The sequence below is a fragment of the Corvus hawaiiensis genome, chromosome 21, assembly GCF_020740725.1.
Source record: "Corvus hawaiiensis isolate bCorHaw1 chromosome 21, bCorHaw1.pri.cur, whole genome shotgun sequence".
In the NCBI taxonomy this organism is placed as follows: Eukaryota; Metazoa; Chordata; class Aves; order Passeriformes; family Corvidae; genus Corvus; species Corvus hawaiiensis.
The window spans coordinates 3,830,708-3,848,975 of NC_063233.1; the positions used below are offsets into that span (position 1 = coordinate 3,830,708).

At 55.2% G+C, this 18,268-nt stretch overlaps 2 protein-coding genes across 4 annotated transcripts; one reads left to right on the forward strand and one right to left on the reverse strand.

Moving 5' to 3' along the window:
* Positions 1-1,398: 1,398 nt before the first annotated feature.
* SLC2A6 (solute carrier family 2 member 6) lies at positions 1,399-6,534 on the forward strand. The gene is made up of 10 exons (XM_048325049.1): positions 1,399-1,863; positions 2,383-2,545; positions 2,729-2,935; positions 3,566-3,665; positions 4,188-4,399; positions 4,506-4,658; positions 4,960-5,068; positions 5,303-5,476; positions 5,750-5,895; positions 5,975-6,534. Exons 1-10 carry the CDS (start codon positions 1,763-1,765, stop codon positions 6,128-6,130), a joined length of 1,521 nt encoding a protein of 506 aa, XP_048181006.1. The 5' UTR covers positions 1,399-1,762; the 3' UTR covers positions 6,131-6,534.
* A 117-nt stretch (positions 6,535-6,651) lies between these two features.
* Positions 6,652-18,009, reverse strand: CACFD1 (calcium channel flower domain containing 1). 3 transcript variants are annotated; one of them, XM_048325054.1, is made up of 6 exons: positions 17,125-17,201; positions 15,849-16,003; positions 12,538-12,610; positions 11,986-12,111; positions 11,769-11,876; positions 6,652-11,363 (listed from the first exon to the last, which is right to left on the reverse strand). In XM_048325054.1, the coding sequence occupies exons 2-6, from the start codon at positions 15,955-15,957 to the stop codon at positions 11,270-11,272; spliced, it is 510 nt and encodes a 169-aa protein (XP_048181011.1). In that variant the 5' UTR covers positions 15,958-16,003; positions 17,125-17,201; the 3' UTR covers positions 6,652-11,269. The 3 variants fall into 3 exon arrangements, with proteins under 3 accessions (XP_048181011.1, XP_048181010.1, XP_048181009.1); XM_048325053.1 differs by lacking the exon at positions 15,849-16,003 and having other exon boundaries at positions 17,125-18,009; XM_048325052.1 differs by lacking the exons at positions 6,652-11,363; positions 17,125-17,201 and having other exon boundaries at positions 11,765-11,876; positions 13,748-15,940.
* Between the last annotated feature and the right edge of the window lie 259 nt (positions 18,010-18,268).

An 18,268-nucleotide genomic window follows, 5' to 3' on the forward strand; every position in this document is an offset into this window, starting at 1 on the left:
CACTCCCAGCAGGGACCAAAACCCACCACAGAAACCTCTCCAAGAGCTGGTGGGACCCTACACAGTCCCCCAAAAGCATCAGCCATGCAGCTCCACGATGGATAGTCCCAGGGATAAGAACCAGCAAACCCACTTATTCATCCTTGCTGACATCCACAGCAAAAACAAGGATCAGAGAGGGAGAAAAAAGCAAAGCCCTGACCTTGCAGCCATGTTCCCCAGCAAGCACCTTCATCCTTAGCACCTGCAGCTTTTTATACCCAGATGAGCCCCACCAGCATCATCCTGCAGCTCTCCACCCACTCTGCTACAGCACCCAGCTTTGAGGGGCCCTTTTTATACTCCTCATCATCCTGAAAAGCGGCTGTTTGGGATGGAACAGGGCAAGTATTGCGTTGCAGAGGCTCACTGTACCTGGGTTTGGGAAAAAGCTGAGGCCTGGAGGGGTTAGAGTGGATACAGAATAATTTTCTCAATGAATGGAAATTCAAGTTCCTTAAGGAATTTGAAGAGGAAGGATGCTGTGAAATCATGTAGTGGAAGCAAGCCCAAATTCATGGAGCAAAGTGCAAGCAAGGGAGGAAACTGGTGGTGTCTGCTGATGGAGGGGACCAGCTCCAGGTCTGTTGTGACATCCCTGCTCACACCAACATGGTGCTGGAAATTTTTTGGATGAACTGTCCTGCCCATCCCAATATCCCCCCAGTCCATGACCTTTCTTCCTGCTGGGAAATCAGAGCCCTGAGTGCCTGAGTCAGCTGTAAAATCCCCACAGGATCAGACAGTAAAGGCAGCTCTTGGTGGTTGCAGAAGGGGAACCAGTTTGCACGGAGGGAAGACACAGCAGTTCCTGAGGTGTCACTGCAGCTCCCACGCAGGCCTGGGGATGCAGAAACCATCCACGTGTTCCAAAAAGCACCAGGGGCCAAGGGGAATGATGGAAACAAGAGGAGCACCACAGTAGTTTAGGGAAATAGACCTTTTGCTAATTAAATCCAAGTGGCTTTGGGTTCCGAGCAAGCAAGGCCCAAACGAAGCCTTTTCCTACAGCGTGAGTTCGGACCTGCAGCTGTCCCAGCACAACGCTGCCCACAGAGCCCTGTGGGGCTGGGGGGATCAGGGTGAGGGGGTAAAGGCACCCATGGTGCCCGCCCAAGGTGGCAGGGATGCTGCTCTCTCCTTTTCCATCCTCATCACTGCCCTTCATCCCCATCCCCTGCTCCTTGTGCCCACTCCACGTTCACCTCTCTCTGCTTTCCTCTCCTTCCTCTTCCCCATCTCTGTTCTCAGCTGAAAACCCTTCCCCGGGGTGGCTCTGGAGACGCCCACAGATGGAATTTTCCCTTGTAAATAGCGGCAGCACTGGGCCAGTCTGACTGGTACCAGTTCCTCAACAGGAGAGATACGGCCTTAGCAAAGGGACATTTCTGCTGGTGAACACAGCTCTGCGAGGACCATCCCTGCAAGTGTCACTGGGTGGGAGGGTTTGGTTTCCATCTGGACAGGGTGAAGGCTGCAGGACACCACTGTCACCGCCACTGTCACCCCGTGGCTCTTCTCCTGCTGGTGTTCCGGCCCCCCTCAGTTTCCTGCCGAGGGGCAGTCGGGCGCGAGCCCACGAGGCACAGATTTCTCTGATTAGGCAAGGCCAGGCAGCCTCTTCCCTTTCGCTTTCAGCTGCCTCTTCCTCCCCTTCCCCTGGGCAGCCCCAGCATCCGCCCCAAGCGCAGCAGCACCGGCACCGCCACAGCCACGCACGGCCATGGAGCGCAGTGACCGCGAGCCCCTCGTCAGGAAAACGAGCTCCTCGTACCACACCTTCCCCGAGAGCACTGCCAGGAGGCTCGACAGGGAGTACCTGAGGTAAGGACCAGGCTGGGACCACAGGGTGGGCAGAGGTTGTGCCCCCCATCCTGAGGGCAGTGGGCTGGGGGAAGAGCTGTTCCGTATTCCTGCCGTTCCTGAGTTGCCTTGAGGTAGAACCTCATCCTGCCCAACGATGTGAGGTGCTGGGTGAGCCCGCTTGGAAGCACGACAGGTTTGTGTGACTCCCACGGGGGCATGAGGTGCTGCTGGGGGGCACGGGGGCTTTGAAAGAACCTTTTCCTTGCTCTGCTGGGATGAACCGGCTGCCGCTGGGTCCGTGGTGCCACCCAGCTCCAGCTTCTGCTTTTCTTGCTTTGTTGAACCCCCTGAAAACTGCCTGGCACAGAGGGAAGCATCGGTGGAGCAGGAGCTCAGAGAAACCCAACAGCTTGGGGCTGTGCAGGGCCTTCCCCCAGGAAAATCCTTCCATGGGTGTCACCAGAGCCTCGGCAAAGGCTGCGGGAAGCAGGGTTTAAGTTTCTGCCTGCATCCAGCACGTCCTTGTCTCTCCCTCAGGAGCCTCCACAACAAGCGGCTCTACCTGGCTGTGTTTGCCGCTGTCCTGGGCAACTTCAGCTTCGGCTTCGCCCTGGTTTATCCCTCCCCCGTCATCCCTGCCCTGGAGGCTCATCCCAACCCTGCGCTGAGGCTGGACCAGCACACAGCGCCCTGGTTCGGGGTAAGGAGCGGGGTTATCCCCGCCAGGGTGGGCCAGAGCCGGGGGATGCTCGGGGGGGATGCCAGGCTCACACAGCGCCCTGGTTCGGGGTAAGGAGCGGGGTTATCCCCGCCAGGGTGGGGCAGAGCCGGGGGGTACCCGGGGGGATGCCAGGCTCACACAGCCCCTCTCCATGCCCCGCAGTCGGTGTTCACGCTGGGAGCTGCGGCGGGCGGGCTCAGCACGATGCTGCTCAACGACTGCCTGGGCCGCAAGCTGAGCATCATGTTCTCGGCTCTGCCCTCGGCGCTGGGATACGCGCTGCTGGCCGGAGCCCAGGGCCTCTGGATGCTGCTGCTGGGCCGGCTGCTGACGGGCTACGCCGGCGGAGTGACCTCCGCCTCCATCCCGGTAACGCGGCAGGGGAATGCGGGGCAGGAGGTGCTGTGGGTGAGCTGGGGGCTGCAGGGCAGGAGGTGCTGTGGTGCCGTGGATGAGCTAGGGCACCCCGCTGCTTTTCGGAGGCATCAGCAGAGCCCCAGGGCTGTGTCTGGGGCACTGGGGATGGGGAGGATGCAGCAGGTCAGCAGCCAGGGATGGGGAGGATGCCCTCATTTAGCAGCCCTGGCATGGCCAGCCGGCTGAGCCCGTTGGTGCTGGACTTCCTCGCCTGCAGGAAAGACAAGGCAGGTCCTCAGTCCCTGCTCCTCCCAGCAGTTATTTCCTCCCGAACGCCACCCTCGTGTTTCACAGAGAGGGGAAGGCAGGAGTTGAGTAACACCAGGGCACCTCTTTCCAGTAACGGAGTTGCTGGAGCACTTCTCCCGCGCTGGGGGGAGGGAGGGAAGTGGCGATGCCGGCCAGGCTGTCCTGTCCTCTGGCCACATGCAGCTGGACCCATCAGGTCGCCACCCCGAGACCTAATTCCGCAGCAGTTTGGGTTTCCCCTGGTCACAGGGGATGACTGCGAGGTGACAGAGGGCAGGGGGCGGGTGACGAGGGGATGTGCAGCTCTGTGAAGCGTGTGTTGTCCCTCTCCAGGTTTACATCTCGGAGATCTCCCACCCGGGGGTCAGGGGGATGCTGGGTGCCTGTCCCCAGCTCATGGCAGTGCTGGGCTCCCTCGTCCTGTACGCACTGGGCAAGTACCTCCGTGGTGTCTCCGTGTGCAGGGAAAGACTGCGGGGAGAGGGAGTTAAAATAAACAACCTTCTCAGCAAGCTGAGGGCCTGTTCCCCTCGTCCCCACCACCACAGCTGCGCTGAGGGGGCTGGACAGGGTCATTCACGCCCCTTGCCCTGGTGTGTGTGCTCTGAGGGATGAATCCATAGCCCACATGGACCCGTGGCCAGCGCCGTGCCCACAGATCCAGGTCCTGATGAGGCTTTGCCAGGGCTGGAGGGCAGCACATGATGATATTCCTGAGCATCACCTTTGCTGCAGGATCTTGCTGGATACTCCCAGATTTGCTGGAATTTCTCCATATAATACTGCTTGAAACACTGCTTTAGTAGGAGAAAATATGTGCAATTATTTTTTTATTATTATTATTACTATTTTTCCTGCTGGGCTTATTAAATTAACTCATTGGGGTGCCCAGGTGGAGGCAAGGCCAGGACACCCATTCCTGAGTGTTTGCCCCCTAACTGTGCTGCTCTGGCAGGGCTGGTCCTGGACTGGCGCTGGCTGGCCGTGGCCGGGGAGGTGCCGGTGCTTGCCATGGTGCTCCTGCTCTGCTTCATGCCCAACTCGCCCCGGTTCCTGCTCTCCCAGGGGAAGGAGGATGAAGCCCTGGGCTCCCTGTGCTGGCTGCGGGGTGAGGACACAGATTATGCCCGGGAGTACGAGCAGATCAAGGACAGCGTGAGGAAGCAGGTGAGGAAGCTCAGCACGGGGAGATGTAACATGAAAACTGCAAAATGGATGCCAGGTGGTTCCCATAGGTGCTAGCACCTTGTGTTTCTGCCTTTGTCCCCTCCAGAGCCGTCGGGTTTCCTGTGCTGAGCTCAAGGACCCCTTCCTTTACAAGCCCATCCTGATCGCGGCGGGAATGAGGTTCCTGCAGCAGCTCTCGGGGGTCACCTGCATCCTCGTGTACCTGCAGCCAATATTCAAGAAAACATCGGTCATCCTGGTGAGCCCTGGGCTCTGGGCCCTGCTCGGGCTGCCTGGGCTTCAGTGAGGGTTGCCCAATGCTCTCAGCTCCCTACAGACATGAAACCGCCTTTTTTAAAGCACCTGCCCTGCAAAATGCTGCATGAGGATGAGGAGCAGGACAGGCCCCACTGTCTCCTCGCTCTCCTCCTCTGAGCTTCAGGCTCATCTTCTCCAGTCTCTTACTCTGAGAACAGCTCTGGCCAAGTCATCAGCCAAAGGCAGAAGCTGTAGGAACCTGTCCCTTCCCCCAGCTCAGCTTCCCCACTGGTTTTTTGCAGAAACCAGAGTACGACGCAGCTCTGGTTGGCCTGGTGCGTCTGTCCTCGGTGGCCATCGCTGCTGTGTCGATGGATAAAGCTGGGAGGAAGATCCTCCTTTTTGTATCAGGTATGGCTCTCTCTGCTTCTCCCACTCTCTCCCCAAGGGAAGCTCTTATGGAAGGATTTTCAGGAGCTCTGCAAATGTGCAGGAGTGGAAACTTCAGCCCTACAGGGCTCAGGAAGGGAGGCAGGGAGGTCTCTTTCCCTTGGTGGTGGTTCAGCTCCTCCGCAGGAGCATTCCCAGGAGCTTGGCATGGAGGGGATCACTCACCCATCATTCCCACTGTGCCTCTCTCCACAGCTGGTGTCATGTTGGTCTCCAACCTGACCATGGGGCTCTACATCCACTTCGTGCCAGCTTCTCACAATGGCACCGTGGCCAACACGACCCTGGTGAGCTCTGCCAACCTCCCTGCTGAGCCGACAAACTACATCACCCTCATCCCCCTCCTGGCAATCATGTTCTTCATCATGGGTAGGTGCAGAGAGCACAGGACTGGCCACCAGCCAGGGGAGGGTGTTTCTCATCCAAGGCAGGGTGACACGGAGCAAGGAGATTGGGTTTGGAGTTGGAAGGAAGGCAGATGTCCCTGGAAAAGCAAGAAAGATGGCATCTGAAGTCACTTTGAGGAATGACACAAATGGGGGAGATAATGATTGCTGGGGTGGCAGGGCAGGATCACACAGGGCTCTTCTCCACTCCTCAGGGGCCTTCAAAGCCTCACTCCCTTCCCCTCCTCCCCTGCAGGTTATGCCATGGGCTGGGGCCCCATCACTTGGCTGCTGATGTCGGAGATCCTCCCTCTCAAAGCCCGTGGGGTGGCCTCGGGCCTCTGTGTGGTCGTGAGCTGGCTGACAGCCTTCACCCTGACCCAGTTCTTCCTCCCAGCCGCGGTGGGTACTGCCCGGGGCGGGTCCCCTCCTCAGCCCCTCTCTGCGCCAGCTCACAGCTGTTTTCTGCCCCACTTTCCAGAATGCCTTCAGCCTCGAGGTGCCCTTCCTGTTCTTCGCCGTCATCAGTGCTGGGAACATCTTATTCACAGGCTGCTGTGTCCCTGAAACCAAAGGCAGGTCCCTGGAGCAGATCGAGGCCTTTTTCAGGACTGGCCGGAGGTCGTTCCTGAGGTAGGACCTGCCCTTGCCCAGGCTCGAGGGCAAAGCAAACTTGTGCTGCTGAAAGTGGAAGCTGGAGCTCCCTGTGGGAGAGGAAGGGGCAGCAATGATCATCTTGCTCTGGCTGTAGAAGTTGCCAGCGGGAACTTTACCTTCTCTTCCTATCACCCAACACTACCTGTGGCTCTCTGCACAACCTGTCAGTCCCCGGGATGGGAGCAGGCAACCAGGGCCAGGAGACAGAGGTGCCCTGGAAGAATAAAGGTGTGGCTGTGACAGGACACCATGGTTGTCCTCTGAGAGTCTGAGGGCTTGGCAGGGGCAGAGTTTAGAGCTGGAGCCGTTCTGGCAAAAGCTCATCATGTAGCTGCAAGAATAAAACAGCTTTGCTTCCAACTGCAAGACATTGCCTTGATTTGCACAGAAGGCAGGGATGGGAGAGGCAGAGCAGGACTGTGACAAGGAGACCACAGCAGCCTGCAGCTCCCCAGAGGAGCCTCAGGCACTCAAGGACTGTGAAAGAGGCAGAGCCAGATCTTTTGTATAAAAAGCTGCCACATTTTATTGCTCTAAAAACACACATTACACTAGAAGCCTAATGAACAAGATCAAATACAGCTCACAAAGACGACCCAGGACAAAAGAACGGGAACAGACAAACATTCAGCTGTAGTGCAAGTGATTCCCTGTAGGAAAGACACAGTGAGTACTGACAACACCTTGTGCTAGGGTGGGTCCTTCCCACCGTGGGGTCTGACCCACCCACAAAGAGGGAGGTGGATGTGCCTCCACCACGGTTGTGTGAAGCCTCCACCTCCATCACTTTGAGATTTCAACTGCATAGTTAGTAGCAAATCAGTCTTACCCCTTTCCTGTGTGTCCTGAAAGATTAAGGACTTTTTATAAAGTATTTTTTTAGAGCTAACCCGAGGTAAAACATGGCTGCAGGAGGTGGTTGTGGCTGTGAGGAACAAATGGCCTTGCTGAGTCCAACCTGATTCCTCCCAAAAGGGCAGAAGCACAAAGGCTGGGCTGGGACATGATGTGCCCAAGCACTTGTCCAAGCTCCTGAAATGCACTTGGCACCCCGAGGGCTGGTAGAAATGCTGGCATCCTCCCATTCCTGGGACGTTCAGCCTGCTGTCACAAGGAAGCAGGGGGTAAAACAGCTTGTTTGACCCAGCCCTCCAGATGTGCCAGCTGCCATTTCACTCTCCTGCAGCAGGAGACGAGAAATCACCTAAGAGAAGATGTGCTTTATCACAGCATTAATTTAAAACAGCCTAGGACAGAGGGAGAGTGATGGGCCAAAATAAAAAACACAGAAAACATTCAGTATTAAACCTACCCTTTGCTGCTGAGACCCTTTTCCAGAAAGATGTTCAGCCCTGGCTGGAACACAACTTTTTCTAAGCATGGCCTGACTATGAGAGGTCTCAAGAGCCTCTGGTTTCCACTGACCTTCTGAAGATCAGGATTTCTGGCAGCCCTGTGCTTGAGCATTCTCTTTCTCACATGGCTATGGACCAGGTCTCGATATCTTCACTTCAGTGAAACCCTTCCCTGAAGACAGTGGATGTTTTTTCCTGAGGAAAAAATGACAGAGATGAATTGAGCTTCCCAGGGCTCGGCCTAAGGAGGAAATGCCCCACTAGGAAATGAGGTTGGACTCTTCAGCTCCTGCAAGGACCTCAGTGGAGAAGCATTCTCTGAGTGACCTCCTTTCTTCAGCATAGAAAGTCCGAGGGCTTTTGCTACAACGTTTGGAGTCTGAGAAATCACAGTGGCTCTTTCCAGAGGTAGAATGGTCTCTTTATTCACTGCACACACAGAGAATCAATGGGTGTTACAAAAGCAGCTCCTGCCCAGAGCAGAGAGCTCTGCTCTGCTCTTCACGCACAGTGGGCAGCCCCAGGGGACACGGAGCTGCCACGCACGAGTGGCACAGGCGTGGAAGAGTGGCACAGTGCATAAATGCTGCCCTGGTGACTGCTGTGACAGGCCACTGCTCCCCAGGGGTCCTTCCACTCTTGGGGCCAACAACTCGCTGTCCTCAGCGCATCGCCCGCCCTCGAGCTCTCACATCGTCTCCTTTCCGAGCAGAACCTCTTCCACAGAGCCCCTGTTGATCAGCCATCTGGCCTGGATGCCCTCAGCAGGGGTTGGGTTGAGCCTGGGAAACCTCCAGAGCAGGGTTTGAACTTCGTTTGTCCTTGCACAGCTCCAAGCACCCCGAGGGTGCCTCTAAACACAACTAACAACCACCATGCACTGGCATTTAACTACTGCGATGCTACTACTCTAAAGCTCCTTCCTATCTCCACCAAGCAGGCCCACACGGAGGTGAGACCATCCACTGGCTGTCACTACAGCTCTTAAAAGCCATGGGTGCTGTCACCAAGCCTGTCTGCAATGGTGGCAGCATCCAGCTTGGTTCCAGCTGCACACACCAGCCAAAATTCCCAAGGGTTCCCACTCCAGACAGGCCCCTGTAGGAGTAACCACGCTTGGAGCACAGATCTGAGACACCTCCAGTGTGGCAGGCACAGACCCTTCAAGCACTTGTGGCCAAAGGCTCCAGCTTGGCTCTTTCAGAGGAGTCCCTGAGGCCCATTTTCAGCTCAGGGCTGAGCTTTGCCACCCGCTCACAGTGGCAGATTGATGCAGATTGTTCCCTTGCCTCAGCCCCAGGGTCGGACCCTGCTGCCACAAAACACACGGTGACAGCACTGCTGGGACTTCTGCCTCAGTGCCAAGGGTGCAGAGCTGTGTCAAGGAGCACCCAGCACCCAGCTGCCCCAGCCCCAGGAGCCATGGCAGGAGGACAGTCAGACTAAGCCAACGAGGGTCCCACCAGTTCTGTGCTTCCTCAGAGCACCCTGGAAGTCTCAGCCCTTCACCTCTGCTTTGCCTTTCGCCTCCTGTCACTAAAGCTACTGCAGAACTACTCACAGAGCAAAGCTGTCACTACCAGAGACATTTACATGCATCACTCTGCAACATTCCTCTACTAAACACTACAGAACTCCCCACATCCCCCTGAAATCAAAGCACGTGCCCATTCCTGAGGCAGGACGCTGCCCTTGCAGCACCCACAGGTTATTCCCTCTGGAGTATCCCAGATTCCTCCTGCAGCACCCATCCCTGCAGGCAGCAGGAGCCTGTGGGCCAATGGCCCACGCACTGCATTCAGCACCAGGGATCAGCCCAGGGCTGGGGGCTCCAACCCAGCACAGCTTTTATGGAAAAAACCTGCCTTTATGGAAAAAATCCAGGCTGGTGGTGCCTGCTCTGCATCCCAGACAAGGGGTGTCAGAGCAATCCCAGTTCAAAGGCCGGGAGGAATGGGGCTTAGCACAAAAAGGGCCACATCCAGCTGCAAGGGCCTCTGGAAATCCTAACCAGTGTGAATCCTCACAGCTCCTGAGCCCCAGGGCAGAAGCAGCAGCTCACAGGAGCCAGCTTGAGGAAGGGCAGGGTCTAAAAAGAGTTCTCAGCATGGGCTGAGACCCCTCTGACAGACAGCACCCGGCCTCCAGCAGCATTTCTCAGACCACAGCACAACCCCTCTGTACCCAAGGATTCAAATGGGGACACAGAGTGCTGGTGGCTTCCCCAATTCAGCAGTTACAGCCCAGTTTTCCTCCCTTCTCTCTCCCAGAAGAGGGGGGAAACACAGTTTGTCAAGCTTGTGGGCCAGAACAAGACAAAGGGGTCAAAGGACAACACACTTCTTTGGAAGAGTCTGAGAAACACTCTGAAGGCTGAAATTGGATTTTGCAGCAGCCAGGGCTGTCTCTGGATTCAGAGACCCCTGGTGAAATGAGGCAGCCCTGTGAAGGACAGGAAACAGAGCACTCCTTTCTCCTATATCCAGAGAAAATGAGCCCCATCAAAATACTTAAATAACTAGAAATAAATTATTCCCCTTTTTCCTAATCAAAACAAAAAGCAACCATATAAAAATCAAATAAATTAAAATCCCCAGGACGAACTGTGACGAGAAGAGGGGGATCTGGACTTAGTGAGCAGTTTTGTACCTCGTGGTACAAAGTAAACAGAAAATAAAATGTGAAAACCACAGAGAGTGCCTGGAATAATAAAGTAAAACATCCCAGCTGTCCACACTGAAGTGGTGCAGCCACCTCTCTGCTTGCACAGGAAGGATGTGCCACCTTCCCATACAAAACCAGCTCTGGATTAATGCAAAAATTCACAGTCCCAAAGACGAAGGCCGTACCAGGCAAGCAAAGAGCAGGTCCCTTCACAGAGGGATGCAGGGAGGTAACAGAGCAGAGTCCCAGGCTAACGAGGCAGGAATGCTCTTGCACATCTGTACCCTCACACCAGCAAAAAATCCCACCTGGCTCGAGAAGCAACGCCCTTTTCAGCTGAGGTACAGCACACCTTGTTTCCCTTCTCCCCCAGTAAAACAGCGAGGCTTAAGAAATGTGCCCTTATTAAGACAAAGTAATTAATTCTTATAATTCAAGTAAATTGCAGTAACTGCCTGCAGCTGTATCCAGAGGAAGCAGGGACTGTGCTTTGTAGGCCCCAGGATCTGCCCAGCAGCTCTGGCAGCTCCCCTGCAGAGATGGATTTTATCTTTATATGGGTTTTTGCTGGAAGTCCTTTCCTGTGCAGCGACGCCTCCAGTGCCTGGTCTCGTATTAAAACAGACCCAGTGGAAGAAGACCAAGCTAAAGCACCAGGGGGTTTTGCAAACCCTGGTTTAGGTGTTGTGCCTGGGAAGGGCCATCCCAGAGAGTGTTCCTAAACACACAGAACCTGCACTGGCAGGTCCTCTGTCCCTCCTCAGCCATCCAGAGGGCAGTTCCCAAAGGGGCACTCCAAAAAAAAAAAGGCTGGGAAAGCAGCACTTAGAGAGCCAGCACCTCTGCAGCAAAAAAAAAAAAAAAGATTAAAAAATGAGATATTGGGTGGAGGGTTGAGAGAGGAAGCGACGTGCTGAGGTCTGGCTGCTGGTGTGAGGAGAGGACACAGCCTGCCCCAGCCCCTGAGATTTCCAGTTGCTGCAGTGTCCAGGGAAATCGTGGTGTAGCAGGGAGTGGAGCAGACAGAGGGAAGGGCAGAGTGGATTTCCACATCTTCACCATCTCAGTGTCCAGGAGAGGCTGCCCCGAGCTCGTGTCCTTCAGAGAGCCTGTCCCTCCAGGGTCCCCGTGAGCTTCTCTTCATCCATCTGCTTCTGCTGCTGGTGGATGCGGGCGTAGGAAATGGCATCTCCCCTGTGGAGAGAAGGGAGAGCGTGGGGATGGCAGAGATATGGCCCAGCTGGGGCCTGGCTCTCCATGCCAAGGGATTCCAGGAGGGAAACCAGACTTGCTGTCCCTCTCCAATCCCCCAAAGCTGCTCTCTGCCCCAGAGCTGGGTCCATCCACCCAACAGCTGCAGAAAGAGGAGTGGGACCCTCAGGACAACCTGGTCTGGATTCCCAAAAGCTCAGAGCTTCAGCAACCCCCAGGACCTTCCCTCCCAGGGCTCTGAGATGAGGCAGATTTTCTCTGGCCACATTTACCCCTCAGCCCAGTTTGTGCAAGAGGAAAGCAGAGACTTAGAGAGGCAGATGGGGCAAGGCCTGGAGCTCCATCTCCCCCTTCCCTGCCCTCCACGAGCAGCTGGACCTCTCTTACTTCTTTCCAAGGGCTGACAGGCCGTAGAGCACCCCGGTGGCGAAGGCGATGGCGTTACCGAAGAGCGTGGTCAGCGTCAGGCTGAGCATGACGGGGAACACGGCCATCCTGGAAGACAGGGGCAGCCCTCAGAGCCGGGCCCCGCTCCCCACGGGATGCAGGGATGTTCATTCCCCAGGATGTGTGCACCACCATCCCCCAGGAGCATCCTCCTCACCCGCAGTAGAAAGCTGCTTTCTGCCAGGCCCGCAGCCTGTCGGCCCTCGCGGACACGGCGTTGGCGAACTCGATGAACTGGCAGCAGAAAGGGGCCTCACACAGGAACAGGATGAAGGCGTTGAGCCTCCAGAGAGAGCAAACCAGAGTTAATCCTGCTGGGTAGTCACCCAGAGTGAGGGTCAGCAATGCCCCCCAGCCCCACAGAGACCGGACACTCCATGCTCCATGCAGGTGAAGGAAATGGTGAGGCTGGACCCCACTGTGCTCCCCCCTGCATCTTAATAATTTCCAAACTTCCAAGCCCTGCTGCCCCAGACTTATTTCGGACAAGGGTATCTCAGTATTTACCTAAAAATGCGTAAAGAAGTCATATAAATAGAATAACCTAACATTTCAACCTGCCTGATGGAGCAAGATCTGGCAATTCCCAGAGCATGACGGGCATTTCACTCCCATCCACTGCCCACGTAGGGCAGATCTGTCCCCTTCAGTGGGGTCTGGTTAACAACACCTCCCTCCCAGCAGGAAAATGAAAAGAAACTCTGCTCACATCATCCACACGCCGGCTGCAATGTTCAGGGGGTTGATGGTGACACAGTTCCAGAGACCAGCAAAGGCACAGGCTGGAAAGAAAGAGGCTTTCAGTGACCACAAAGACCAACCCCATGCGCCCTTGGTCTGCACTGTGGGCACTGCACAGCAGCACAGGAGGGGGGGCAGAAAGGTCTGGTGGCCCAAAAGGAGCCTGGAACGCTGGGAAGAGCCCTCCTCTGGTATCCTTTTGCTCTGAGTGCTGTTCCAACAATTATTTCCCTTGTGTTGAACAGCATTTGCTTCCACATGGAGCCCAGGACGTGCACCTGGATTTTGTGTGCCAAGGAATTACTGCTTTGTCCCAAGGTGGACAGGCTCCATCTCTGAGCAACACAGGGCAAGTTCAGCACACACAGGACTTGCACAGAGGCAAATAATAAACACAGCAGAGGTGAACCCAGCCTCTGCCACTCGCTGCTGCTTCTGTGCAGCTTCACCAGACACGGGCAGAAAAGAGCCAAGTTTGGGTCTCTGATAACACAAAAGCAAGTGAATAAAGCCCAAAAAAATCCTGGCTCTGTAACTCAGGGAGGGGAATCAGGCAGCAGCAACCAAGCTGAGCTGCATCCACCTCCTTGCTGCCTCATTAAACTTGCAGAGTGTTCCCAGCACCTGATATGGCTCCTTCCCTCTGCCAATGCCGGAGCCGGCACCGGGAACTTGAGCCCAGGTGGGAGGGCAGGAACACGGGCTGAGTAAACTACATCACACTGCAAAACTCCAGCTAAAATTAATTCTATAGCCTTTAAAGCCTGTCTTGGGGATGATGGAGAGCAGCAGAGTCCCTCTCTGAGGACGAGACCAGCCCTGGATTGGGGATTTCAAGTGTATGCTAAGGGCATCCCTGAGCAGAGCTGCTGTGAGCAGCCCTGACCTTCAAAAGCCTGGCACATGCTTGCAAGGTTTCTTTTAAACAGTCAGTGCTGAATCCTCAAAGTTCCTTTAAAAATAGTTATCCTCGTTTACCAGGCTGGGAAGCAGAATTGCAGGCAAGGTCATCGAAGGTCATCCCACAAGCAAATGACCTCCTGGTCTTAGGAAACACCAAAAAATGTTATTTTTTAACACTTCCTAGAACTAATTCCACAGGACCCAAAATCTTTTTGAGAATCCTGCAAGAACAAGATCAGCTAGCAGAGGGGATACACCAGAGGATGTGTTAGTACCTGTGCTCCATGGGCATTTCTCATCCTCCCATCCCACAGGGACAGGTGTCAGTGTCCCCACATTGCAGGGGAAACTGAGGCACTGGGGTGGGATGATCTGTTCATGGTCACACTTGCAAACAGCTGGAGAGGACCAATGGCAAGCAGGATTCCTGGGAGCTGGAAAAGCAATGGCAAGCAGGATTCCTGGGAGCTGTGGGCACAACACGGGGGGTTCCAATTCCCTGTGACCACCAAACCCTTGGATGCTGATGGAAGAGGAGCTTGAGGGAAGCATTTGTTGTCCCCCAGGAAAGGACACCCCTGACAATAACGCTGAGTGACTTTCTGGCACTTTATAATCAGCAGAACAGCAAAGCCTCTCAGCTATCCCCACAACACAGCCAGGGCTGGGGCAGGACCCTGCCTTGCTGAGCAGCACAGCAGAGCACAGAGGTCTGGGCAGTTCCCAGCAGGTCTCCACCACACAACAAACCAAGGGAAGCAGAATGTTCTTTTCCAAGCAAGTTTTTTTTCCTAATCAAACCAACCAGGGGTTGTTTTGCCACGGTTCTGGTTTGGTTTTGTCCTCAAACACTCCAAAACAACCCTGCAGCAGTCCTGGCTCAGCAACCACCCCGCTTGCCAGAGGACTAATGACCCAGGAAGCAGAGCTGAGCAAGCCCCACGTCAGCAGGAAAGGAGTCAAAGGTTTGGGATCACAGGAGCACTGCCCCCAGAGCTGCTGCCAACAGCCACAGAGACACAGAACAACTCGGTGACCTTGGGTCTCCTTTGCAGAGCTGCTCATCCCACAGCAGCCTGGAACATCCTTGTCCCGCCGGGGCAGGATCAGCTCCTGAGGCAGGAACCTGATCCCACCCCTGCCAAGCCAGAGGCTTCTTTTTGAAAGATTTTCTTTTTGAACGCAGGCCTCACAACAGGCTTAAAATGCAGATAATGCTCAGTGGCACGTAAGCTATGGGAGACAGACAGTTCTGCCATTTGTTTAACTGCTGTCCCATCCCGAATCCCTGAGGAAGCACAAATAACTGGGAGCTAAAATGAGGGGGGAAGGACACCCTTCCCTACAAAGGCTCTATTCATTTCCAGCAGCTGGTCACTGTCCTCAACACAAACTTATTTTTGCTCCTAGAGCGTTTTACAAAAGCCACAGGCTCTCCTCGTCCCATTACAAACAGGAACACAAGGGAGAGAAGGGACTTGGCCAAGGTCACCAAGCCAGAGCGTGCAAGAGCCAGAAGCGGATCCTGAACCTTGTCTGTCTGGTTCTTGCTCCAGCCCTCGGATTTTTCTGGCTGAAGCAAGTTGTGGCTGCAGGTGTTTGCATGTGGCAGATGTTGTCTGCTGGTCTCACCTCCGCTAACGATGTTTCTCTTCCTTTCTGAGGGAATTTTTCCTTCTGTAAGAAATAATCCAGCACCACAATCCAGTTGCTCACAATCCTTATAAATTAGTTCTGTTCTTTCACAGCGAGCTGTGAGAACAGCAGCAAACCTTAGCCACGCTGGATTATTCATCACCTCTTCTCCAAACCATCCACCTTCAACAAGGTGATGCTGAACAAGCAGCATTTTGAAGAGGAATGTTGGTAGCATGGGGCACTGGTTGTTTTTTCCACAATCTCCCTTTTCCCTGCTCATAAGGGGAGTTTGTGCCTCGTTCTCTGCCTGATAAAGAGACAGGGCTCCAGAGCAAGCTGTCACTCCCCAGATCTTTGGCAAACCCTCTTAAGAACCTGGCTCTTCTTCCAAAAGCTTCTCCCAGACTCACCCAAATACATAAAACTCTCATCTTTCCTGTAAAAACAAGCCACGAGTTCGCAGAGCCGTGAACAAAAGGTTGGGAAAATAATCCAAGTATAATTCAGCTGCTTTGAAACATAAAGACAGAGAGGGGGAAAAAAATAAACTTGCACTTTGAAGGCACTCAGGAGCAGCTCTAGCACGAGGCTGGCAGTGCCACCAGCGTGACCCATCAGCTCCTCACCCTCCATCCACGTCACCTTGAGCTCTGCACGGGACAGAAGCGCAGGAAAAGCGCCGAGGCTCCAGCTACAGCTACAGCCCGTGGGAAAGATGCTGCTGCTCTGAACCCCCACCTGGGACTGCTCCACAGACACTTCCCAGCTGGTTCTCCTGGCTGCCGGCCGGGCCAGGAGCGCGGGGGCCTCCGGCAGGGCACGGCGAGGCCGCGGCGTTTGGCCCCATCAGAGCAGTCCCACCAAATCCTGTCACACCTCCAGAATTTCAGCACCTAGGACATGAAACGGTGAGAGCAGCACATGTTTTACCAGCCCGGCCAAAAAGGGCTGTCAGGAGCCTGCCCAGCGATAGCACAGGGTGCAAATGTCAGCTCCAAAAACACCGTGGGGTTGTGCAGCCCAGACCCGAGGCAAAAGGCAGGCATGGGAAGGGGCAGGGGGAGAGGGGAATCAGACACAAAGCTCCAGCTGATGGAATAAATCAGGGCTGACTGCACTGGCTGAGAAATCCTCTTGTTTAACTTGAAGTCGTGGACCTGAAGCAGAAGAAATTCTCCATCCTGTGCTCTGCAGGAGATCAGACTAAGCGGTCATAACAGTCCCTCCCGCTTTTAAGAGCTATTAATCTCTCCACAGAATGTAGCAAAACAGCACTCCAGGACAGGCTGATTCCTGGCAAAGTTGCTGAGACTCTTTCCCTGGGAAAATTTTTTTCAGCAGCAGGTAATTCCGAGCTCAGCCAACTCACTCTGCGTCTGCAGCTCCATTCTCTGTGTCCTACTCAACCCCTTAAAAACACACAGCACAAACCAAAAGCATTCTTCGCCTTCAGTAAAACCCACGGGCAGGCCTTCTGCAATCAGCAACAGGAGTAACAGGAAACACGCTCTGACAGTCAGGATGGGGGGGGAAAAAAAACAAGTTGCAGGAACATATAAACACCCAAAAGTCAAATAGGATGAACCAAACCCTGTGGCCGCTCTTCTAGCCCTCACCTGACCCCTCTGGGCCTGGTGCTCACAGTAAAATCATCTAATTTGCCTGCCCACAGCCCTCCTGCAGCAGCAGGGGCTCAGCTGCCGCTCCCATCGCTGCCAGGAGTGCCGTGCCCAAGGAGAAGCTCGGGGATTTGCCCCGGGTGCCAAAGCTCAGCAGGTCCGGTGAGCACAGAGCGCATCCCCCGTGGGCAGCTGAAGCCACCCCGCTCCAGGCACGGCCCCCGCTCTCCCTTCGGCCCCAAACACAGCAAAGCGGCGGCCAGAGCCGGCACCAACCCACGAGCCCCAAAGCCCTTCGCGGCACAGCCGCCCTGCACCGAAGGCGGCAGGAGCCCCAGACGAGCTCTGTCATGCAGGAGGGGGAGCTTTTGGCTGCGAGGGAAGGGGATACTCACACATGCCCCCGATGACCCCGGCAATCCTGCAGAGCCACCTGTACCACCAGGTCATGCCCTCCTCGGCGGAGGCAGCCGCTGGCTCGGGGGCTGCTGCTGGGAACTGCTCATCCTGCGAGCTCATCTCCCCCCGGCTGCCGGCGGCTCAGCGCCCTGCTGCCCACCCGAGCGCCAGGCGACACCCCCTCCTCCAGCCAGCCCAGGGGACAGCCCCTAAAGCCAGGCCTGTCCCCGTGTCCCCATGCAGGGCCCGGCCCCCCAGGGCTGACAATGGAGGGGCTCTGGCTGCGGAGCGATGCCAGCGGCCCTGGAGCTGCTCCAGTGCGTCCCGAGCTGCATTGTGGGTCCCCCCCGGCAGCAGGCAGGGCTTTGCCTTTGATGTCACTCGCATTAAAGGGCTGTGGGCAGAGCTCTGCTGCACGGATTCATCGGCACAGACACCGCCACGCACCCCGCGCCTGGGGCTGCGGGCACGGCAGCTCTGGATGCCCCCTGTTATCCAGGCAAGCCGGTGTTTGCTTTTCCAGAATGGGAAACAGGAATCCTCGCAGTGACGGGAATTGAACGCTGTTACAAAATTGTGCTCTCCAGGTTAAGAGGGTCGCGCGCCCCGGATCTGACTGGAATCAGGTTTTCTCCCTAGAAAATGGGAGCAGAAGTAGCACTTTGTAAGTAGATACCCAAGCTGGCAGCCCGTAGGTGTCCAAACAAATGGGACAGGGGAACACCCTGAATTCTCCTAAACTATGAAGGCAACAGCTGCATTTTGTGCAGATGAACATGGAGCACAACCAGAGCCCGATCTGGAACAATAAATAGCAGTGAGACTTGGGATCCAGAGCAGAGCGGGAAGACAGATCCCATCTGCTAAAAGGTTACAGAAAAAGGATTAAGGAAAGGATGTCTTTTCATTACCATCTCCTGTCAGACAGGAAATGAAGGCCCAGGGCCTGCATCACCCACGCACTGCAGTGGGATAGCTGATGTCTCCAGCTCCTCGAGGATCTCACTTCAGGATTCTACTTTCTGGCTCTTCCAGGAATGGAACATAAATCTGGAGGCTGGCAAGCAGAAAACTCCAGGTTTAACCAGCAAAAAAAAAAAAAAACCAACTGTTAATTAAGAATATTTGTGGTTGTAGAAG